The sequence below is a fragment of the Herpailurus yagouaroundi genome, unplaced genomic scaffold (assembly GCF_014898765.1).
Source record: "Herpailurus yagouaroundi ecotype Mexico unplaced genomic scaffold, PumYag 28, whole genome shotgun sequence".
Taxonomy (NCBI): Eukaryota; Metazoa; Chordata; class Mammalia; order Carnivora; family Felidae; genus Herpailurus; species Herpailurus yagouaroundi.
The window spans coordinates 167,578,810-167,598,035 of NW_024412376.1; the positions used below are offsets into that span (position 1 = coordinate 167,578,810).

The 19,226-nt window shown below is 55.2% G+C and overlaps 1 protein-coding gene across 1 annotated transcript in view; it reads left to right on the forward strand.

Annotated features, from left to right (window-relative positions):
- ZFYVE28 (zinc finger FYVE-type containing 28) overlaps nt 1–19,226 on the forward strand; it is a 124,162-nt gene that overhangs the window by 78,419 nt on the left and 26,517 nt on the right. Inside the window, exons 3-7 of the mRNA XM_040495919.1 lie at nt 361–428; nt 486–505; nt 1,118–1,207; nt 10,584–10,685; nt 17,558–18,856. Coding sequence (XP_040351853.1) covers nt 361–428; nt 486–505; nt 1,118–1,207; nt 10,584–10,685; nt 17,558–18,856 — 1,579 coding nt within the window. The remainder of the gene's footprint in view (nt 1–360; nt 429–485; nt 506–1,117; nt 1,208–10,583; nt 10,686–17,557; nt 18,857–19,226) is intronic.

A 19,226-nucleotide genomic window follows, 5' to 3' on the forward strand; every position in this document is an offset into this window, starting at 1 on the left:
CCCTCCCCTGCCTCACCTCCTCACCTCCCCCCACCTCACCTCCTCACCTCCCCATCTTCCTCATCTCCATACCCACCTCACCTCTCTGCCTTCCTCATCTCCTTACCCTCCACACCTGCTTATCTTCCCATCTTCCTCACCTCCTCCAGCCTCACCTCCATGCCTTTCTCACCTTCCGCCCTTCCTCACCTCCAACCTCCAAACCTCCTCACCCTCCTCACTCCCCACCTCCCTCCCTCACCTCCCTACCCTCCTCACCTCCTCACCTCTTCATCTTCCTCTCCTGCTCAGTCTTCATCTCACCTCCTCACGGCCTCACCCCCTCCCTCCTCTTCCCTTCTCATTTCCTCATCTCCACAGGCCAGGATGGAGCTCCCGAACAAGGCTCTGTGGAGCGAATCATCAACAGTCTTGTCGTGCTTTGGGCAGTAATTGAAGTCAGACTTTGAGACTAAAGTTTAGTCTAGAATGTTTCTCCTGTTTAGCTAGTGCTGTGTGGTATTAGGTAAGTTTTGAAATTGCCTAACGTCACCTCATAATTAAAGACGTGTTATTCGCTGTTGATGTATGTGAAAGACGCTTCAAGCTGCTGAAAAACACGATGGCGTGACGTTCCGTTTACTCGGAGCCTCCCTCCGTGGTGCCAGCAGGCGCCAGCTCACTGAGCATAGAGCGAGAGCCGCTGCGTTGGCCTGGGGAGTGCGGATAAATCCGGGAGGGCGGTTTCCTCCGGGTAGCGTCAGGTCACCTGGGGCAGTGTTTTTGTTCCCTGTTTATTCTTGCCGCTCGAGCCATTTGGTTGGCTGGACGCCCTCGCTGCCCGTGGGCCCCCCCTCAGCAAGCGCCCCTTCCCCTCCCGGCACCCTCCGTCCCGGTCCCGGAGGCGCGTCAGGCAGGAGGAAAGTGGGGACAGGGAAGCACCAGGCCTGCTCGGGCCTTCCGGAGGGCAGCGGTTTCCGGCAGTGGCCCCGTGTGCGTGTGAGGGCCCACGGTGTCCAGTGTCACCTTCCTGGCTGTCTGCTGAGCGCAGACGCAGGTGAGGGTGGCCTGGGCCGCGGTGGGTGTGGGCGGGCGGGCCTCACCCTTCTTGCTTTCTTGCTCTCTGCCCCTCGGCCAGGGCCCTGGACTTCGGGTACCTGACCCAGGACATGATTGACGACTATGAACCGGCCCTCATGTTCACCATCCCCAGGTTGGCCATCGTGTGGTGAGTGCTCCCCGGGCCCGGGGCAGCCGCCGTGCAGAAGCCGGGCAGGACTGTGGAGGACTGGGCCCCTGCTGGCACTTACACCCCCAACGCTGGCTGTCGGCCGCCTGCACAGCACCACGCAGGCCTGCTGGCGCCCCTCACCAGTGTTCTGAGGGCGAGGGGGGACCCCCCCCCACCCTAGACAGTGCGAGATGGCTGGACACCCGACACCCGGCTGGACAGGTGACGTGGACAGTCGCTGGACTCACAGCCCAGGGGAGGAGCACCCCGCACACCGCATGGAGCCACGTGGGGTGCACACAGAAGCAGAGCGCCCAGCTCGGGCCGTGGGGGGAGGCTGCGTGTAAGGAGAGGGTGGGACGCCCCTGGCTCCCTCGGGCGGGTGTGACGGGGTTACCTGAGCCATTCAAGGCTGGCGTGGAGGGAAATGAAAGCGAAGAGGAGGCGGGAGCAGCTGGTCTGGCCACGGGGTGGGGGGGCGTGCCTGGGCCGGAGCCTTTCCTGCTGGGCGGAGGAGGGGGGAGATGAGTGGCGAGAGCAGGGGAGCTCAGGCTTGGGCCTTTGGGGTCTGGTGGGCTCAGAGACGCCAGGCAGCACACGGTTAGGCCCTAAGTATGCCAAGGCAGGAAGTGCCCGATCACTTGCTGGGTGCCCAGAGCTTCCCCGAGCCAAGGTCAGAGCCCAGGTGTTGTGGGCTTGGTCCGCTGCTGTTCAGCCACACCCTGACTCCCGCACAGGGACTGCCCTTCTCTCCTGCCAGGTGAGGGGGCAGGGGGAGGGCGGTCACAGAGGGAGGAGGAGGGCAGTGGGCCACGGGGGTCTCTGTGGGCCTGGAAGTTAGGGAGGGGCCCGGTGGGCAGCTGGTGTGCAGGCGTGCAGCTGGGCAGAGAGGACGGGAGTCCTCGGGGCAGATGCCGATTGTGGATGTGATCGTCAGCGAAAGCCGCCCTGGGGGAGCGTGGGGTGACGCGGAGGCCAGGACTGGTCCAGGGACAGAATCCCCTCCTTGGGAAATGGGGGTGCGGTGGCGGGAGCAGTGGGGGGCAGTGGCGGTGCCGCAGGATGGGGCCAGCTTCTGGGCCAGAGGGGCTTCCCTCGCCCACAGGGGGCGGGACTCGTGGTGTGCCGTGCGGAAGTGTGGGAGCTGCGGGCAGACCCCGCCCTGGGCTGGCCCAGAAGCACCTGCTGCTGCCCTGAGACCCCGGAGATGAGCAGAGGCTTGGCTGAGAAAGGGCTGGGAGACAGGCCAGGGCAAGCGGCTGTCACTTCCCAGGACCCCAGGGAACCCTGAGCAGCGCCCTCTGGACACCTCACTTTCCCGGCTGGGGCAAGGGGGCGGCCGCCTGGCCTCAGTCTCCCTGGCCTGGCTTTGTCCTCAGAGCCGGCTTCCCTGGGGGTCTCAGTCTGCCAGAACCCCTTGGGCCTGGTGCCTCCTCCTGTTGTCCTTGTCCCCAAGAGACGGTGTCCTAATCAGGGAAAACAGGAGTGGGTCCCATCACACCAGAGGGGCAACATGTCACAGTCGCCTCAGTTGCTGGGCTCCGGGACTCTCCCTCCATCCGAAGCTGGAGGAGGCAGAGGACAGACGTCCCCAGTGGGCCAACTCACGTGGTCTGGCCTGACATGTCCTGGAGCGTCCCCTCGGACGGGGCCATGTGGTTTTGTTACATCGTTTGCTTTCTAGGCAATGGTTCTCTGTGGCCAAACGTGTAGAAGAAAACGCTGCTTCGAGCCGGGGCCTTAATGTTTATGGGGCGGGGGGCGCTAGGGTCTGCAGCCCTTCCCGTGAGAGCCGGCTTTGCCCTTCCTCTGCGGTTCACACGCCGCTTTGCGGGAAGCGCCCAGCCCCTGGCCTGGCCCTGGTTCTTTCCTAAATTCCTTGGCGAGTGCCTGGAAGCTCAGGATCAGGTGCCCCCGCCACAGAGCCCCCTCGTGGGGTCTGTGGCCGCCCGATGGGGTTCCCAGGCTGCCTTTCCTTCGGAGCTGCCTCACAGCGCACAAAGGCCGGCGCAGGTGCGCACTGACTGGCCTGCTCTGACGAGCTGCCCCGCGGCGAGGAGCCCCGCATAGCACCCCGGGGGCCGGGCAGCACCCTGCATCTCGGGTCAGGACGGACTTGCCTGTTCTAAGCCTCATGGGAGCACCAGACTCTCTTAGGCGGTTTTAAAATAAACCCCGGTTTAGGATAAGGTGCGGCATCAGACAGCCTCAGCGCATGGCTTCCGGGTTCTTACCCTGAAGCCTGCCGAGTGGGTCTGTTCAGCCCTTTACCAGCCTACCTGCCAGCATTGGCCCAGGCCCGGTGACCACAGGACCATGGTCTCGGGCCTTTCTATTGTCACTGAGCGGCCACCTGAGGCCACCTCTCCCTGACTGGCATCGCTGCACCCTGTTTGCAGACCACGGCTGCCCCGCACACATCTGAGCTTCTGTTCCTTCTCTGTCCCTCGTCCTGGGAGGGAGAGCGAGGGCCCCGTGGGCTGGGCCCTTGCCCTGTCGTCCCCCCTGGCAGCCCCGTGTGGAGTTCCCTCAGAAGTCCCCAGAAATGAGGGGGCTCCAAGTCACAGCGAAGGGAGGCAGCTTTAGAGCAGGTGCAGGCCAGGCCGGCCAGAAGTGGGAGCAGATGCAGGGGCCCCAGGCGCAGAGCATGGGGAGCAGAGGGGCTCGGCTCGGCTTGGCCAGGAGGGTGGCCTCACTACAGCTACCCCCGTCCACCTCAGAACCTCGCCAGCCCTCGAGCAGAGGCAGGGGGTTACAGCCTCAGAGCCAGGCTGCCTGGCCGTGGCCGAAATCCTCCTTCCTTCCTGGAGGAAGCTGTTCCCAGAGCCGCCCCCTTCAGGGTCACCTCCCCAGGTGCCTGATGCTGCCTCTCTCCTTCCTCACTGTCCTTGGTGGCTGCTCTGGGCCAGACAGGCAGCATCACAGCTGCACGGGGTGGGGCCTGGGCCTTGCTCTGTCTGTATTTGCCCAGCGAGCACGTGTGGAGCACCTGCTGCGTACCTGACCCTGTGCTTGTCCCCAGGGACACTATTATGCCCGTGGGGAGTGCGCGGGTAGGTGAAACGAGCAGTTGCTGTGGAGTGTTCTGGATGCTGGGGTGGGGTAGGGGGCTTGGAGCAGGACCCTCTGGAGTGGACAAGAGCTGGTAGCATGGGGGAGAGGCTCCCTGGGTTCTGGAGCAGAGCTCCGGGAGTCAGGATGGGAGCCTGGCAGGTGGTGGGCTGCGGGCAGGCAGCATGTGCAAAGGGCCAGAGGCAGGAAGACCTCTGGCTGAAGGGAGAAGGGTGACCCGTAGACACTTGGTTGGCGGTAAAGCCAACACTCCTGGAATGACAGCCTTCTAGGGTCACGTCTGTGATGTGGGTTGGTGGGATCCCCTGAGGACAGAGGGGGATCTGGGAGTGTAGCCTCTCTGCCACTGTGTCCCCCTCGCCCTACGTCCAGCCCCTTCCCACCAGGTTGAGAAGACGCCCTGCTCTGAGCTCTCCCAGGAGCAACACATCCTCTGAGGTGGTCTCTCTGGCCCATCACGGGTCAGAGGCACAACCCAAGCCAGCCCGGCCCTCTGCCTTGTGACCGCTGGGCAGGTGCCTGAGGTAGGGGCGGTAAACTGAGGTCTGAGAGAGGGCTATGTGGGGGCCTGGAGGTTCAGGAGGAGGCCAGTCCGGCCCAGGTAGAGGGTGTCCACGGCCAGCTCGGGTACCGGCCCTGGACCCTGGGCCCAAGCTCCCCCATTTCCCTGGCACCCCGGACCTGGTCCTCCCTCACTCAGCTACATGTCCCGGGGGAAAGTGAGTCTCCACGTGGTTCTGACTGTGACAGACTAGTTTCACTCCTGACGGTTTATCTGAAAACAGTTGGAGCTGTTTTACACGAATAAGGAAACTAACAGTCTCCAGGTTCTGTGCCCTGGTGACTGGCCCCGTCAGGGCGGACCTGCTTACCTGGGCCTGCCTGCGAGGCCCGCTTCACCTCCCGGTCTCGGCTGCTGGCCCGGCCCGGCCTCAGCTCCAGCCTCTGCAGTTGCCCCCACTCGGAGTGGGCCAACCTCTCCCGAAGCTGCATCCCGGGCTGAACTGCCCAGAACCCAGAGCCCAGGCCTTGCTCCTGCTCCACCCCTGCAACCCACTCCCCGTCCTGCCTCACACTCCCCCTCCTGCAATGGGGCCGGTTCTGTGCCTCCCTCCCCTCTTCCACTCCCTTCCCCTTTTCCCCTCTCCCTCCCCCTCTCCTCTTCCCCCTCCCCTCCCCTCTCCCCCCTCTCCCTCTCCCCCTCCCTTCCCTCTTCTCTATCCCCTCCACTCTCCTCCCCTTTTCCCCCTCCCCCTCCCCTCCCTTTTTCCTCCTCCCCCTCCCCTCTCCTCTACCACTCCCCTCCCCTCTTTCCCCTTCCCCTCCTCCCCACCCTCCCCCCCTCAGCTATAGGCAGCCCCATCCCTTCCCCTCTCTCATTTTACCACCCCTCCCACCCACATTCCATCCTGTGGTCCTACCACCAGAAGCCCCTGCCCTGGGAGGCTCTGGCCTCCCTTCCTTTGGTCCCTTTGCCTACCTGCTTCCCCACTAGTGACAGCCCCCTACCCAGCCCCTTCCCAGTCTCCACACAACCTGCCTCACCTGCAGCCCTTCCTCATACAGGTGTTCAATGCCTCCGGCAAGGTTACATATTTACCCTAGATCGCTTATTTTTAAAATACGTTAGAGGGGCGCCTGGGTGGCGCAGTCGGTTGAGCGTCCGACTTCAGCCAGGTCACGATCTCGCGGTCCGTGAGTTCGAGCCCCGCGTCGGACTCTGGGCTGATGGCTCGGAGCCTGGAGCCTGTTTCCGATTCTGTGTCTCCCTCTCTCTCTGCCCCTCCCCCGTTCATGCTCTGTCTCTCTCTGTCCCAAAAATAAATAAACGTTGAAAAAAAAATTAAAAAAAAATACGTTAGATATAATGCACATACCACACAGCTCACCCACTTTAAGTGTACAATTCAATGGTTTTTAGTAAACGTACAGAATTGGGCAACCGTCACCATTAATTCCAGAACATATTCATCACCCCAAACAGATACATACCCCTTACCCCTTAGCTGTCCCCTCCACCCCCTACGCCCCACCCCCCCTCCAGCCCCAGGAAACCACAGATCTGTTCCTGTGTCTGTAGATTTGCCCATCTGGGGTATCTCATGTAAATGGGGTCTGTGCCTCCCCACCAGCCTGGCAGCTGTACGTGAGGAGTGCTCACTGCCTTTTCCCTCAGAGTCCCTAGTGCTTGGCATGTGGCAGTAGAACTTTCTCCGAATTTTGTTGCATTGACCCAACAGGGCACAATATGTGTTTACAAGGATTTTTACTGAAGGTTATTTTTAATCGTGAAAATTCGAGCGCGTGGGTATGTAGAATTAAGGGATTGTTTAAAAACTATACTCCAGCCACTTAAGTAACATTAGTGAAAAATCCCAAAAGCCATGGAAAAACGTCCCCAGTGTGCTGAGTACAAAAAAATTGTACCAAATATTATGTCTCTACTTAACAAAATTTCTTAGCATGATAGGTATAACTTTTGTAAACAGAAATCAAAGCAATAAATGATAATTTTTTTATTGTGGTAAAATATGCATAATATAAGATTTACCACTTTAAGTCTTTGTTTTAATGTTTATTTATTTATTCTAAGAAAGAGAGAGCACATGCATATGTGCACAAGCCGGGGAGGGGCAGAGAGAAAGAGGATCCCAAGCAGGCTTCCTACCATCAACACAGAGCCCAACACAGGGCTCGAACCCACAAACCACGAGATGGTGACCTGAGCCAAAATCAAGAGTCAGACACCTAACCGACTGAGCCCTGCAGGTGCCCCCACTTTAACCCTCAGTGGCATTAAGTGCATTCACACTGTCTTGCCACGGCCCTCTCCTTCTCCTCATCTGAGACTGTTTCCATTAAACACTAGCTCCCCAGCCCCTGGTAACCTCTATTCTACCTTCTTCCTCTGTGAATTTGACTATTCTAAGGACTTCATATAAACAGAATCATGTAGTATTTTTTCTTTTGTGTCTGGCTTATTTTACTTAGCATAATATTTTCATGGTTCATCCGTGTGGCAGGTGGGAACTTCATGCCTTTTTAAGACTGAATAATATTTCATCGCATGTAATTAAATAGTATTTTAAAGGAGAGATTTCCAGTAACATCCAAAAGAGAAAAATACCCAGGAATAAATTTAACCAAGGAAGTGGAAAACATGTACACTGAAAACTACAAAACACAATTTTTTGTGAAAAAAATTAAAGACCTAATTAAATGAAAAGATAGCCCATGTTCATGGACTGAGCACTTGCTACAGTTAAGATGGCGGTGCTCCCCAAAGTTGTATATAGATTCAATACATTTCCTATGAAGACAACATTGGCCTTTTTTTTTTAGCGGACATAGAAAAGAACCTCAAATTCATATGGAACCACAATGGCTCGTGAATAGTCCAAACAATATTGAAAAAGAAAAACAAAGTTGGAGAGTTCATATGTCTTGACTTCAGAACTTACTACAAAGTCATATTAATCACAAGTGGGGTACTGTCATAAGGATAGACCAATGGAATAAAACCAAGACAACAAAATAACCCAAATATCTATAGCCAACTGGTTTTTGACAAAGGTGCCAAGACCATTCAGTGAGGAAGGAATTTGTTAGTATCTTCAACAAATGATGCTGGGATAACTGGATAGCCACACACATAAGAACAAAGTTGGACCCTGTGATGATTAATTTTGTGTGTCAACTTGCCTAGGCCACAGTACCCAGATATTTGGTCAAATGCCAGTTTGGATGTTGCTGGAAGGTATTTTTAAGATGAGATTAACAAATCAGTGGATCCAGAGTAATGGGGTTTACCCTTCATAATGTGGGTGGGCCTCATCCAGTCAGTTGAGGGCCTTAAGAGAAAACAGACCTAGTTCCCCAAGTGAGAGGGAATTCTACCCCCAGACTGTGTTCAGATTCAAACCTCAGTATCAACTCTTCCCTGAGTCTCTGGGTCTCTAGCCTGCGCACTCACTCTGCAGATTTTGGATGTGGCCACCATCCACAATTGTGTGAACCAGTTACTTAAAATAACTCTCAAAAAAAAAAAAAAAAAAAAAGCCAACTAACCAAACTCTCCCTCTGTACACACACACACACACACACACACACACACACACACACCCTACTGTGTCTGTTTCTCTGGAGAACTCTAATACAGGAGGTAAATCTTCCTATTTCCAGGTTTGGCCAATCTTAGATTTGACATGAAAAGAAGTGGCAAATGAAAAAAGTAGTAAGTTGATCTCCATCAAAGCTAAAATCTTTTGTGCATCAAAGGACATTATGAAGACAGGTAAAAGTGGCCTAAGGAAAGAGGCCAGCTTTCCTCTTATGGTGGGTGTCCTCCCCTGCTCACTGACTCAGCCCCTCGCGGCGCTCAGCGGGCCCCTCCCCTCCACCTCTGCCAGGCTCAGCTGTGGGGGCTGCCCTGCCCCTAGGTGGTGGCGGCGCAGCATGGGCCTGCGTGGACTGTGATGGCACGGCACCTGGAGCCCTCCTACGTAACGAGTTCATTTCTGAGGCTCCAGACCAACCGCAGTCAGCCCTGGGCCTGGTTCTCACGGACTGATGGGGCAGCCAGTGTCCTCCCTGGAACCCAGGAGGGGAGTCAGAGTCCCTCCCGGCCCCTTTCACTGCTTTCTGAAAGACCAGGTGGCCAGGAAGCCTGGACGGGGATTCACCAAACCCACCCCTTTCTGCCCCTTTCCTGCCTTTGTGCTGAGATCACTGATTCACCCATGAAGTCAAGGTTCTGTGTGGGGAAGATGTCCCCTGAACACTGTCAGCTCGTGTTAAGACCCATAGAACATACTGGAAGGAACAGAAGCCTGGATGGGGCATCCTCTGCTGCCCGCCCTCATGCTTCTGGCAGCCCTGACCCTCCTGCTGCCCTAGGGAGAGGCACAGCCCATGTTTTCCTGTGACTTTCGAATCTTTCTTTTTGCACAGGAGTCTAAACTTTCTAAGGGAAGAATAGTCCATTCCATTTCATCAGTCTTTCTCACCGAATTGGAAGCGTTCCTGAGCTAATGAGGACCTTGTGTTGGGTGCTGATGACCCGACCCCGATGCAGCGATGAGATTCTGTTCATTTGCAGAAACATGCAGACAGTTCTCTGTTTATGCAGACAAATCCTCCCTCACCTGTGCTCTGACAAGGAAGCAAGGAGCAGCCGCTGGGGTTGTGGGTGCTCGCTCCCTGGGCACCCGCCATGTGCCAAGGCCTGAGCTGGCTGGTCCCGGGAGCCCCGAGAGGAGGCACCGAGAGGAGGGTCCTCCAGAGATGGGTCTGCTCTTGGACAAGGGCAATGGGGCACGCTGTGAGCTGGGCAGGGCCGTGCAGCCTATGACGAGATGGGTGTGGTGCCGCCTGTGGAAAGGGGGCTACCTGGAGGGGCATCTGTGCAGAGTCAGATGGCAAAGGGGCTGCTGGGGGGGGGGGGGGAGAGGGTCCGTCCTGCCTGAGGGTGACAGGAGGCTCTCTCTGGTCTTGGCAGGCAATGGAGTGTGAATCAGACCTCGAAGGGAAAGGTGGGCTTGGGGACAGCGTGGGTGTAGTTGGGGGAACCACGAAGCACACAGATCACTGTGGGGGGAGGGGGCTCACAGGGTTCAGGTCAGGCAGGGCAGGTAGTGGCCAGGATTGGATTGTCCCAGCGGGTGTGGGTCCGGGAGGCCGGACAGCTGTGGTCAGTGAGTTGGAAAGACTCAGTCAGGGCGCTCCTGCACTTCAGAGTATGGATGGGGGAGAGTGAGGTCAGAGTCTGGGAGACCCGTGGGAGGCTGGGTGGGCAGCCTGGATGCCACATTTGTGAGATGTCTCCCCCGCTTTGTGCCAAGGGTCCTTGAGATGCGCATCCTGCCCCCCAGGGACCCCTGACAGGCCCCCCCCCCGAGGCTCAGGGGTCTGCCAGGGCTCTGGGTGGATGGCTTATCTGTGATTCTCATAACCCTTGCATTTGTGCTCAATATAAACACAAATCCAATGTTTCCATTTTCAAGGAGGTAGTTTTAGTAACAAATCTTGACGCTGATTTGTCTGACTGCAGCAGTGATGTGAACAGATATGTTTCTATGATTCTTCTATGATCCCTCAAGTGAACATGAACATCAGCTAATCAGTTTCCGAAGATGATAAAGTCTGAGTAATCTTCATTGCTTTTTTTCTAAACTTATTTAAGATTCAGTCACAAGAGAAACGTGTAGTCTCAGAGCCCCTGGCTATGGTCTGGGCTCACCCAGGGGGCTGACTGAGGGGGCTGCAGGGCCTCACACCATGCCGGCTTTTGTCTTGAATGCAGTGGCCTCGTGGTCTACGCGGACGGACCCCTGAACTTGGACCGCAAGGCAGAAGACATGTCTGAGCTGTTCCGGCCCTTCCACACGTTGCTGCGGAAAATAAGGTGGAGGGGGGGAGGGGCTTCGGGAGGGCGGGGGGAGGGGCAGTGGGGGAGGGGGGGTCCATGGTTGCCCCTGAGCCCTCCTTTCCTCGGGGATGGAAGTCCTCTTCTGTGAAGTCAGAGGTGCCAGACCCTTGCTCTTTGTCTTGAGTTATTGGTTTATAATGTTTGCAGTCCCCTCGCACAACCCCATACCTTTCTCTACCCACACAACCAGGTTCTTTGTTCCTGGGCAGTAACACTATGACCTTTGGTAAAAAATGCCAATAACATGACAGCAGCCACCCTGGCTCGGGGCTCTGGCACTGGGCCTTGAGAGATGGAGAGCCCGGGGAAACTGAGGTGGTGCGGGTGCCCCCAGGGCCACACAACCTGCAGGGCAGGGCTGTCCCCCAGGCCAGCCTCCAGGCTGAGGCTCGGGCCCAGGTGGAGAATGGTATTTGTCCGAGGGCTCTCATTGGTTTCTTCCACAGTGTAGGGGTGAAGGGCCCAGCTCGCTCGAGCACCCGTGCCCCTCCCCTGCTGTGGCTTATCTGGCTCCCCCAGTGGTCCCAGGCAACAGGCCCAGGTGGTGTTGGTGCCCCTGGCCCCATGCGTGCTGTCCTGTGGGCTTGGTGGCACTTGGGGTGGGTGACTGCTCTCTGCTGTAAGGGGCTCCCCTTAGCCTTCAGCAGCAACAAGCCTCAAGCCAGCCCCCTCCATCTTGGGAGAGACCCCCCCAAACCCAAACTTCACATGGGTGGGGAGCCCTCCCTGGGGTGGCCCCTCTGAGCTGAAGCACCCAGCTGTGGCCTCCTTGAGGGATGGCAGTGAGCACATGTCCTCTGATCACCTCCCTAGCCCTGCGGTCTTGGACTCTGAGGTCTTTCTTACTGGGGTCTTATGGCTCCAGTCCCTGGAGGCCCCCTTCCGTGCCTTTGGTGGAGCTGATGACCCTATGGGCTCCTGCAGCAGCCTTCCTGGGTCTGGCAGGACTGTTTAGCCCAGGGCGGCCTGGGGCTGGCTTTCCTTTGCTGGTGCCAAGCTTCCCTTTGGCTCCATGAGGAGCCAAAAGTGCTGTGAATCCAGACGGTGGAGAATGACCCAGCAGGATGGTCCTCAGAGAGTCATTGGCCCTGGGGGTGGGTGAAGCACAGCCTGTGATGGGGTGCTTGGTCCAGGCTATAGCTCATCTGATAGATGGCCTGCTGTTGCTTCCCTTGTGCCCAGCCCAGTCTTGAGCACTCTGGGAAGAATGTGACCCTGGCCCAGGGCACGACTGCTGCCCTCCCTGGCTGTCTGACTGGGAGAAGAGACAAAGAAGGAGGCGAGGTGGTGGATGATGCTGAGGCTGGGAAGGAAAGACAAGAGTGCTTAGATCAGACTGGGGGTCTTATGGAGGAAGGGCCAGTGCATGGAGATGGGGGGGGGTAGGCACCGGGTATGGGCATGTCCAGAGCATTAGAGACATGTGCAACATGCTCAAAATTCTAATGCACATAATTGGAATCAGAAGGAAGGAACAGGGGCGCCTGGCTGGCTCAGTCAGAGGAGCACATGACTCTTCATCTCAGGGTCGTAAGTTGAAGCCCCACATTGGGTATAGAGATTACTTAAGGGGCGCCTGGGTGGCGCAGTCGGTTAAGCGTCCGACTTCAGCCAGGTCACGATCTCGCGGTCCGGGAGTTCGAGCCCCGCGTCAGGCTCTGGGCTGATGGCTCAGAGCCTGGAGCCTGTTTCCGATTCTGTGTCTCCCTCTCTCTCTGCCCCTCCCCCGTTCATGCTCTGTCTCTCTCTGTCCCAAAAATAAATAAAAAACGTTGAAAAAAAAATTTAGAGATTACTTAAAAAAATAAAATCTTCAAAAAAAAAAAAAAAACAAGAAGGAAAGAATAGAGCAAAATGAGCAGAAACAATATTCAAAGAAAAAAATGGCCAAGAATTTTCCCAAACTGAAGAGAAATCTCTGCCCACACACTTAGGAGGCTCAAGAAAACTACAAGGAAGATAAATACAAAACATACTTAGGTGTATCATAGTAAAATTGCTGAAAACAAAGAAGAAATCTTAAGCACAGCCAGAGAAAAAGCACATATTTCTTGGAAAAGAATGTAAGATTGACAGCTGTCTCCTAAGAAACAAACAAACAATGGGAACCTGAAGGCAATGAAATGATACATATTAAAAGTGCTGAAAGAAACTAGCTGCCAACCAGGATTTTATACCCAGCAGAAGTATCCTTCCACAATGAAGGTAAAATGGTGTTATTCAAAAGCAGAGTGCTGCAGAAATGTATCAGCAGCCTGTCCACAGAGAAATGCTAATTGGAGTTCTTTAGGCAAAGGAGAAGTTTCAGGTGGAAATGTGGAAATGCAAGAGAGATTGAAGAACTTTCTGTGAATTAATATAAATAAATGTGGATATACAAAAAACTCATTGTAATGTCTTGTGGAGTTCAAACTATACATAGCGTTGTCAACATTTGAAAAATCAGCATTTTGCTACATTAATTTGTAAAATTTCAAAAGTTACAGAATAAGAATTTGAAAAAGTCAGTACATATTTTATGATGAAAACATTTCTTAGCAAATTAGGAATAAATGGGGATTTTCTTAGTCTGATACAAGACAGAGATATGCATACACACCATATGAAGTTGAATCCTTATGTAACACCATATACAAAAGTGAACTCAAAATGGATCCAGGACATAAATTCAAGGCCTGAAACAATAAAACTCTTAGAAGACCACACTGGACAAATGCTCTACCACATTGCATTCGGAAATGATTTCTTGGATAGGATACCAAGACATAGGCAACAAAGAAAAAATAGACAAATTGGACTTGAAAAGTTTAAAACTTTGTGCATCGAAAGATGCTCTCAACAGAATAAAGAGGCAACCCACAGGCTGGAGAAAATATTCTCCTATTTTGTATCTGGGATATAAAGGGATCAATACACAGAATATATAGAGAACTCCCAAAACCCACCAACAAAAACCAAACAACCCAATTCAAAAGGGCAAGGGATTTAATTAAACATTTCTCCAAAGAAGATTTATGAATGGTCAAGCACATGAATAGATGCTCGACATCATTGTCAGAGCACGTGCAAATCAAAACCACAACGAGATCCTACCCATTAGGCTGGCTACCCTCAAAACAAACAAATAACAACAACAAAACAAAATAACCGTGTGGATGAGGATGCAGAGAAATTAGAACCCTGTATGCTATTGGTGGGAGTGTAACATGCTGCAGGTGCTGTGCAAAACGGTGTGGAGGTTCCTCAAAAAATGAAAAATAGAATTATCACCTGATCCAGCAATTCCACTTCTGGTATATACCCAAGAGAATTGAAAGTAGTGTCTCAAAGACACATTTATACACCTGTGTTCCCAGAGGCGTTATTCACAATAGCTAAGAAGTGGAAGCAACCTAGGTGTCCATTGATGGATGAGTGGATAAGCGAAATGTAGTCCAGCCACACAATGGAATATCATTCAGCCTTAAAAGGAAGGAAATCCTGACGTCTGCCACCACACAGATGAACCTTGAAGGCGTGCTTGGCGAAGTAAGCCAGTAACAAAAAGATAGACTGTGTATGATTCCAATTATATGAGGGGCCTGAACTAGTCAGAATCAGAGGGATGGAGAGTAGGATGGTGAGAGCCAGGGAGGAGAGCGTGTGGTTAGTGTTTCGTGGGGACAGAGTTTCAGTTTCACGAGATGAGTGAGTTCTAGGGGTGGATGGTAGTGATGTTTACACTATGATGTGAATGTATTCGATGCCACTGAATTGTCACTTAAAAATGGTTATGATGGTAAATGTCATGTCATATGTATTTGATCACAATAAAAATTTAAATATCACCTACAATATCATTACTAAATATCAGCTAGTTAAGCATAAGTCTGAAGGTGTCTAAGTCTTCCATTGAAAGTTAATGAAATGTTACATAAAATGTTAAAGATGTAAATAGAGAGCTATCCATGTTCAAGGAGTGGAAAACTTAACATTGAGAAAATATCCCGTTATTCTCAGATGAATTCAGTGCAAGTCTCCATCAAAATCTCCGGAGGTGTTTGTCTCTTCTTTTTTGGCACAAAATTGACAAACTAACTCTAAAATTCAGGTAGAAATGCAGTGTGCCCAGAATAGCTAAAAAGAAGAAGATGCCTGGAGAAAAAGAACGTTATTTATCTATCCTACTCCTGCTGGGCTTTGGGTTGTTTCCACAAGTAATGCTGGTGTGACCATGCTTGTGAATGTGTGTGCATTTCTGCTGAGTGTGCTTCGTAAAAAAGGACACTCCCTGGCATGGCGCTCTAGTGAAGCTCACGGAGGTGCAGACCCAGGAGCGGCTTCTGGCCCCATCAACAGAATGGAGCCTAGAAACAGACCAACACAGACAGGTTTCCCGGATTTATGACAGAGGAGACGTTGCCGAACAGTGGGGAATGCTTGCTTTTTTCCAGTACATGGGCTGACTCAGCAGATATCCATATGAGGAAAAACGTGTCTGGATCCTTACCACAACCATCTACAAGAATCAACTCCGGATAGATGGGAGATACACACATGGAAAGGAAAGCAGTGAAGATCGCAGAGGGAAAGAGCAGGAACATCTTTGCGACCTTGGAGTGGGCAGATTTCTTAAACAGGACAGAAGAGCACTAAACATAAAGGAAAAAGGGATTTATTGAACTTTATTGAAATTAAAAACTGTAGTTCATCAGGAGGTACCATTAAGAGTGAAAAGGAAAGCCCTAGAGTTGGAGAATATATCCAACAAAGAACTCAAATCCAAAACAAGTAAAGAACTCCTGTCAATCAGTAAGAAGGAGACCGCGAAGCCAAGTAAAAATGGGCAGAAGACCTGAAAGCATTCACAGCATTTGTATCTAAGGGCTGACAAGCATGTACCCCGGTGTTTCCTTCATTCATCAGCAGGCTGAGCACTTTAAAGTGAAAAATTGGGGCGCCTGGGTGGCGCAGTCGGTTAAGCGTCCGACTTCAGCCAGGTCACGATCTTGCAGTCCGTGAGTTCGAGCCCCGCGTCAGGCTCTGGGCTGATGGCTCAGAGCCTGGAGCCTGTTTCCGATTCTCTGTCTCCCTCTCTCTCTGACCCTCCCCCGTTCATGCTCTGTCTCTCCCTGTCCCAAAAATAAATAAACGTTGAAAAAAAAATTAAAAAAAAAAAAATAAAGTGAAAAATTGCCGGGAGTGCATGGCAGTGCCGGGGAGCAGGCCAGAGAGCGGCATGGGGGCTGTCCAGTGTGCACGCTCACCCCCTCCCCCCGCCCCCGTGTGCACCTGCCGGGACACACACGTGCATTCCCTGGGCACGCTTCCCCGCCCCCACGGCCGTGTGCACCTTCAGGGATGCGCACGTGCGTTCCCTGGGCACGCACCCCCCCCATGTGCACCTGCAGGGATGCGCATGTGCGTTCCCTGGGCACGCACCCCCCCATGTGCACCTGCAGGGATGTGCACGTGCATTCTCCAGGCATGCCCCCCGTCGTGTGCACCTGCAGGGATGCGCACGTGCGTGCCCCAGAGAGGCTCGCCAAGAGGGTGAGTCGGGGCAGTCAGAGCCCACCAGGAGTGGAGCCCACCAGGAACAGCTCCCCGGGTGAACGGTGGTGGTTTCCAGCCCGAAAGGCTACAGGCCACGAGATGAGACCATCGACCACACAGAACCTCACCAGGTGGGGTTGCCAAATCCAGCGAGACAAAACCAGCAGAACCCTCAACTGAATTTGAATTTCAGATAAACTGTGAGCACTTTCTTAGTGCAAGAATGTCCCGTATGCTCCCCATTTGGGAATACGTACCTGAAGAAATATTCACATGTCTAGGAGTGTTTGTCGTTTATCTGAAATTCACATTTACCTGCATGTCGTCTGGAGGCTCTACTCAAATACGATATTGCCAAATGAAGCCCGCCTCTGAAGAGTGTGGGCTGCGATTCCCACTTACGTGCGGAATGAAAACAGGCGAGACCACGTCAGTCTTTAGAAGTCAGGCTGCTGGCGATGGCAGGGGGTGACTGGAAAGGCACGTGGGGGCCTGGGAGCCTGGTTCGTGTCCTGTCGTTTGATCTGATGCTGTCTGCACGGGCGTGCTCAGTGCATGAGGCGCCACAGCTGTGCGGTTCTGGGAAGTACGCTTTTCTGCCTGTTTCCGTGACCGACAGGAATGTGTGACCTGGACTCAGACCTGCTGGCAGAGAGCAAGGCGCAGGCCTGCGCTAGACACGCCCCAGCGCCACTACATTAACCCCTTTCAGGTCTCCGGTTCAGTGCCCCTTCCCCCAGGAAGTCTCCCTAGACTGAGCCCGGTGCCCTGCTGTTACCCTCGAGAGAGCAGGCATTTTCCTTCGTCGTAGTTGCTGTTAATGTAACTCAGTCATCGTTCATGGAAATCTGTCTCTTACCGGCTCTTCCAGCGCAGCCCCAAGGGCAGGGACCTGCCTGGGCCTTCCTGCGTCTCCCCGGGGCCCGGCACAGAGACCGCTGTCAAGAACGTGTGCTGAATGAAAGTCTATGCGTAAACCAACTTTTTTTTCACTCCTAGAAGGTTTTCTTAACGTGATGATCACATCCCCAAGAACCAGGGCCCTCTTGTTTCCAGTCTCACTTCTAAGAAAGAAACCATCCCAGGCATCCATGCGGACAGCTGTTGTCCAGACCCGTGGCACGGAGCGGTCCCCGCACGCCTGTGCCTCGTCCTGTAGCGGGGGAGGTGTGCGCCACGCGCATTTCGTTGCAAGGCTTTGACACCTTGCTTCTCTGCTGATGCAGACGTCGAGGATGCTGTGTCCACTCCTGGCCACGGGGCTGGTGTGGCCTCTGGGAGTCTCACCCCTGGTTCTTATCTTGACCCTTTAGGGATTTGCTGCAGACCCTGACCGAGGAGGAGCTTCACACGCTGGAAAGGAATCTCTGCATTTCCCAAGACGTGGAGTTTCCCATCCGGGCAGACGCCCAGGCGCCCCCAGCCCTGGCGCCCGCCTTTCCCTCACCCCTCCCCGCCGAGGAAATGCTCTCAGCCAAGGCCAAAAGCCAGGAGGGGGAGCTGGCCTGCTCCATGCAGTATGACGACCAGGAGCTAGAGCAACTCAACCGCATGGTCCACAGGGCCGGGGACGAGATGTCCTCCCTCCTCTCCCCGCCCAGCGCCTGCCAGTCCCCCGCGCACAGGCCGGGGGCGGAGGGCAGCCCCCGCGGGGAGGCCTCCCCAGGCAGCGCAGGGCTGCGGCCGCGCGGTGACGAGGAGGAAGGAAGGGTGTTCTTCATGGATGACGTGGAAGGGGCTGCAGAGGCCCCGGGAAGCCCGGCTGGGTGGGCGGGCAGCGCCAGTGCTGGCCCCCAGGAGAGAGGACAGGGCAGGGGGCGTGGGGAGGCAGGGGCCAGCAGGCCCGCCGAGGCAGAGGAGGGGGACCTGAGCACTAACAACAACGTCCAGGACGACAAGCTGTGGGCGCTGGGCCCCAACTCCTGCAGCTGCCTGGACTCCCAGCCACACCTGGAGGGCTGGGAGGCGGGGGTGGACGCCGCGGGGACGGCGGAGATGATCGCCCACCGGACAGGGGGCATGAAGCTCTCGGCCACCGTCATCTTCAATCCCAAATCGACCGCGGCCGTGGGCGTGGCCGGCACCGCCCCGGAAGCCTCTGGAGAGGGCATCTCCCCGTCGGAGCCTGCGGCCGAGGGGATGGACGGTGGCTCCCACAAACTCAGTGCTGCGGCCACCAGCTGTCTCCTGAACTCCTGCGTGTGCTGCGGGGGCTGTGGGGGCGGCAGGGAGGACGCCGCTGCCCAGAGTCTGCGGGACAAGTGCGGCCCGGGAAGCATCATCAGCGCCTCCTACATGGGCTCCGCCAAGGCCGGCGCCAAGGGCCCTGCCGAGAGACAGGAGGAGGCCCGACCTGCGCCAGAGGCGTTGCCCACGGACGCCCCGTGCCCCCTGCCCCCAGAGGACGCCCCTACTTCCAACAAGTGCCTGACACACACCCCAGGTCCTCAGCTCGATGCAGCAGACAGGTCACCTGGAGCGGGCGCCGCCGCCAGTCCGAAAAGGGAGCCTGAGGCTGGACCGCAGGAGGCAGGGCAGCCCTCGACGGCCAGGCTGGAAAGTCAGCAGGGAGAGGAGGCCGAGCAGGAGCCTCAGCGCCTGTCGGGCTCCAGGTAAGAGCCATCTCTGGCCACAGCCGGGTTCCTCTGTCTGCCTCAGGGCTCATTCCCTAAGTGCTGACCCGCTTCCCTCAGCTTCTCAGGCGTGCCAGGGGCAGTGGGAGGTGGCCGGTGTCGGACACCAACACGGCAGGCAGTTAAGCAGATGATACGAGGCCCTCCTGGGCCTGACTGCCTCAGCCCACCCCCTTGCGTCGTCGTGGCCCCTCCTGGCCCTGGGTGAGCCGCGCTGGGGAGAACTGGGCCGTGGCCGCCTCTGAGTATGCTTTCCATCTCCCTTTGCTCACTATCCTGGCCTTGGAAGTGGAGCCCCTGGGGCTGTGGTGGGGTCCTGGGGACTCCCTGGGCATATTCTCAGGCCGTG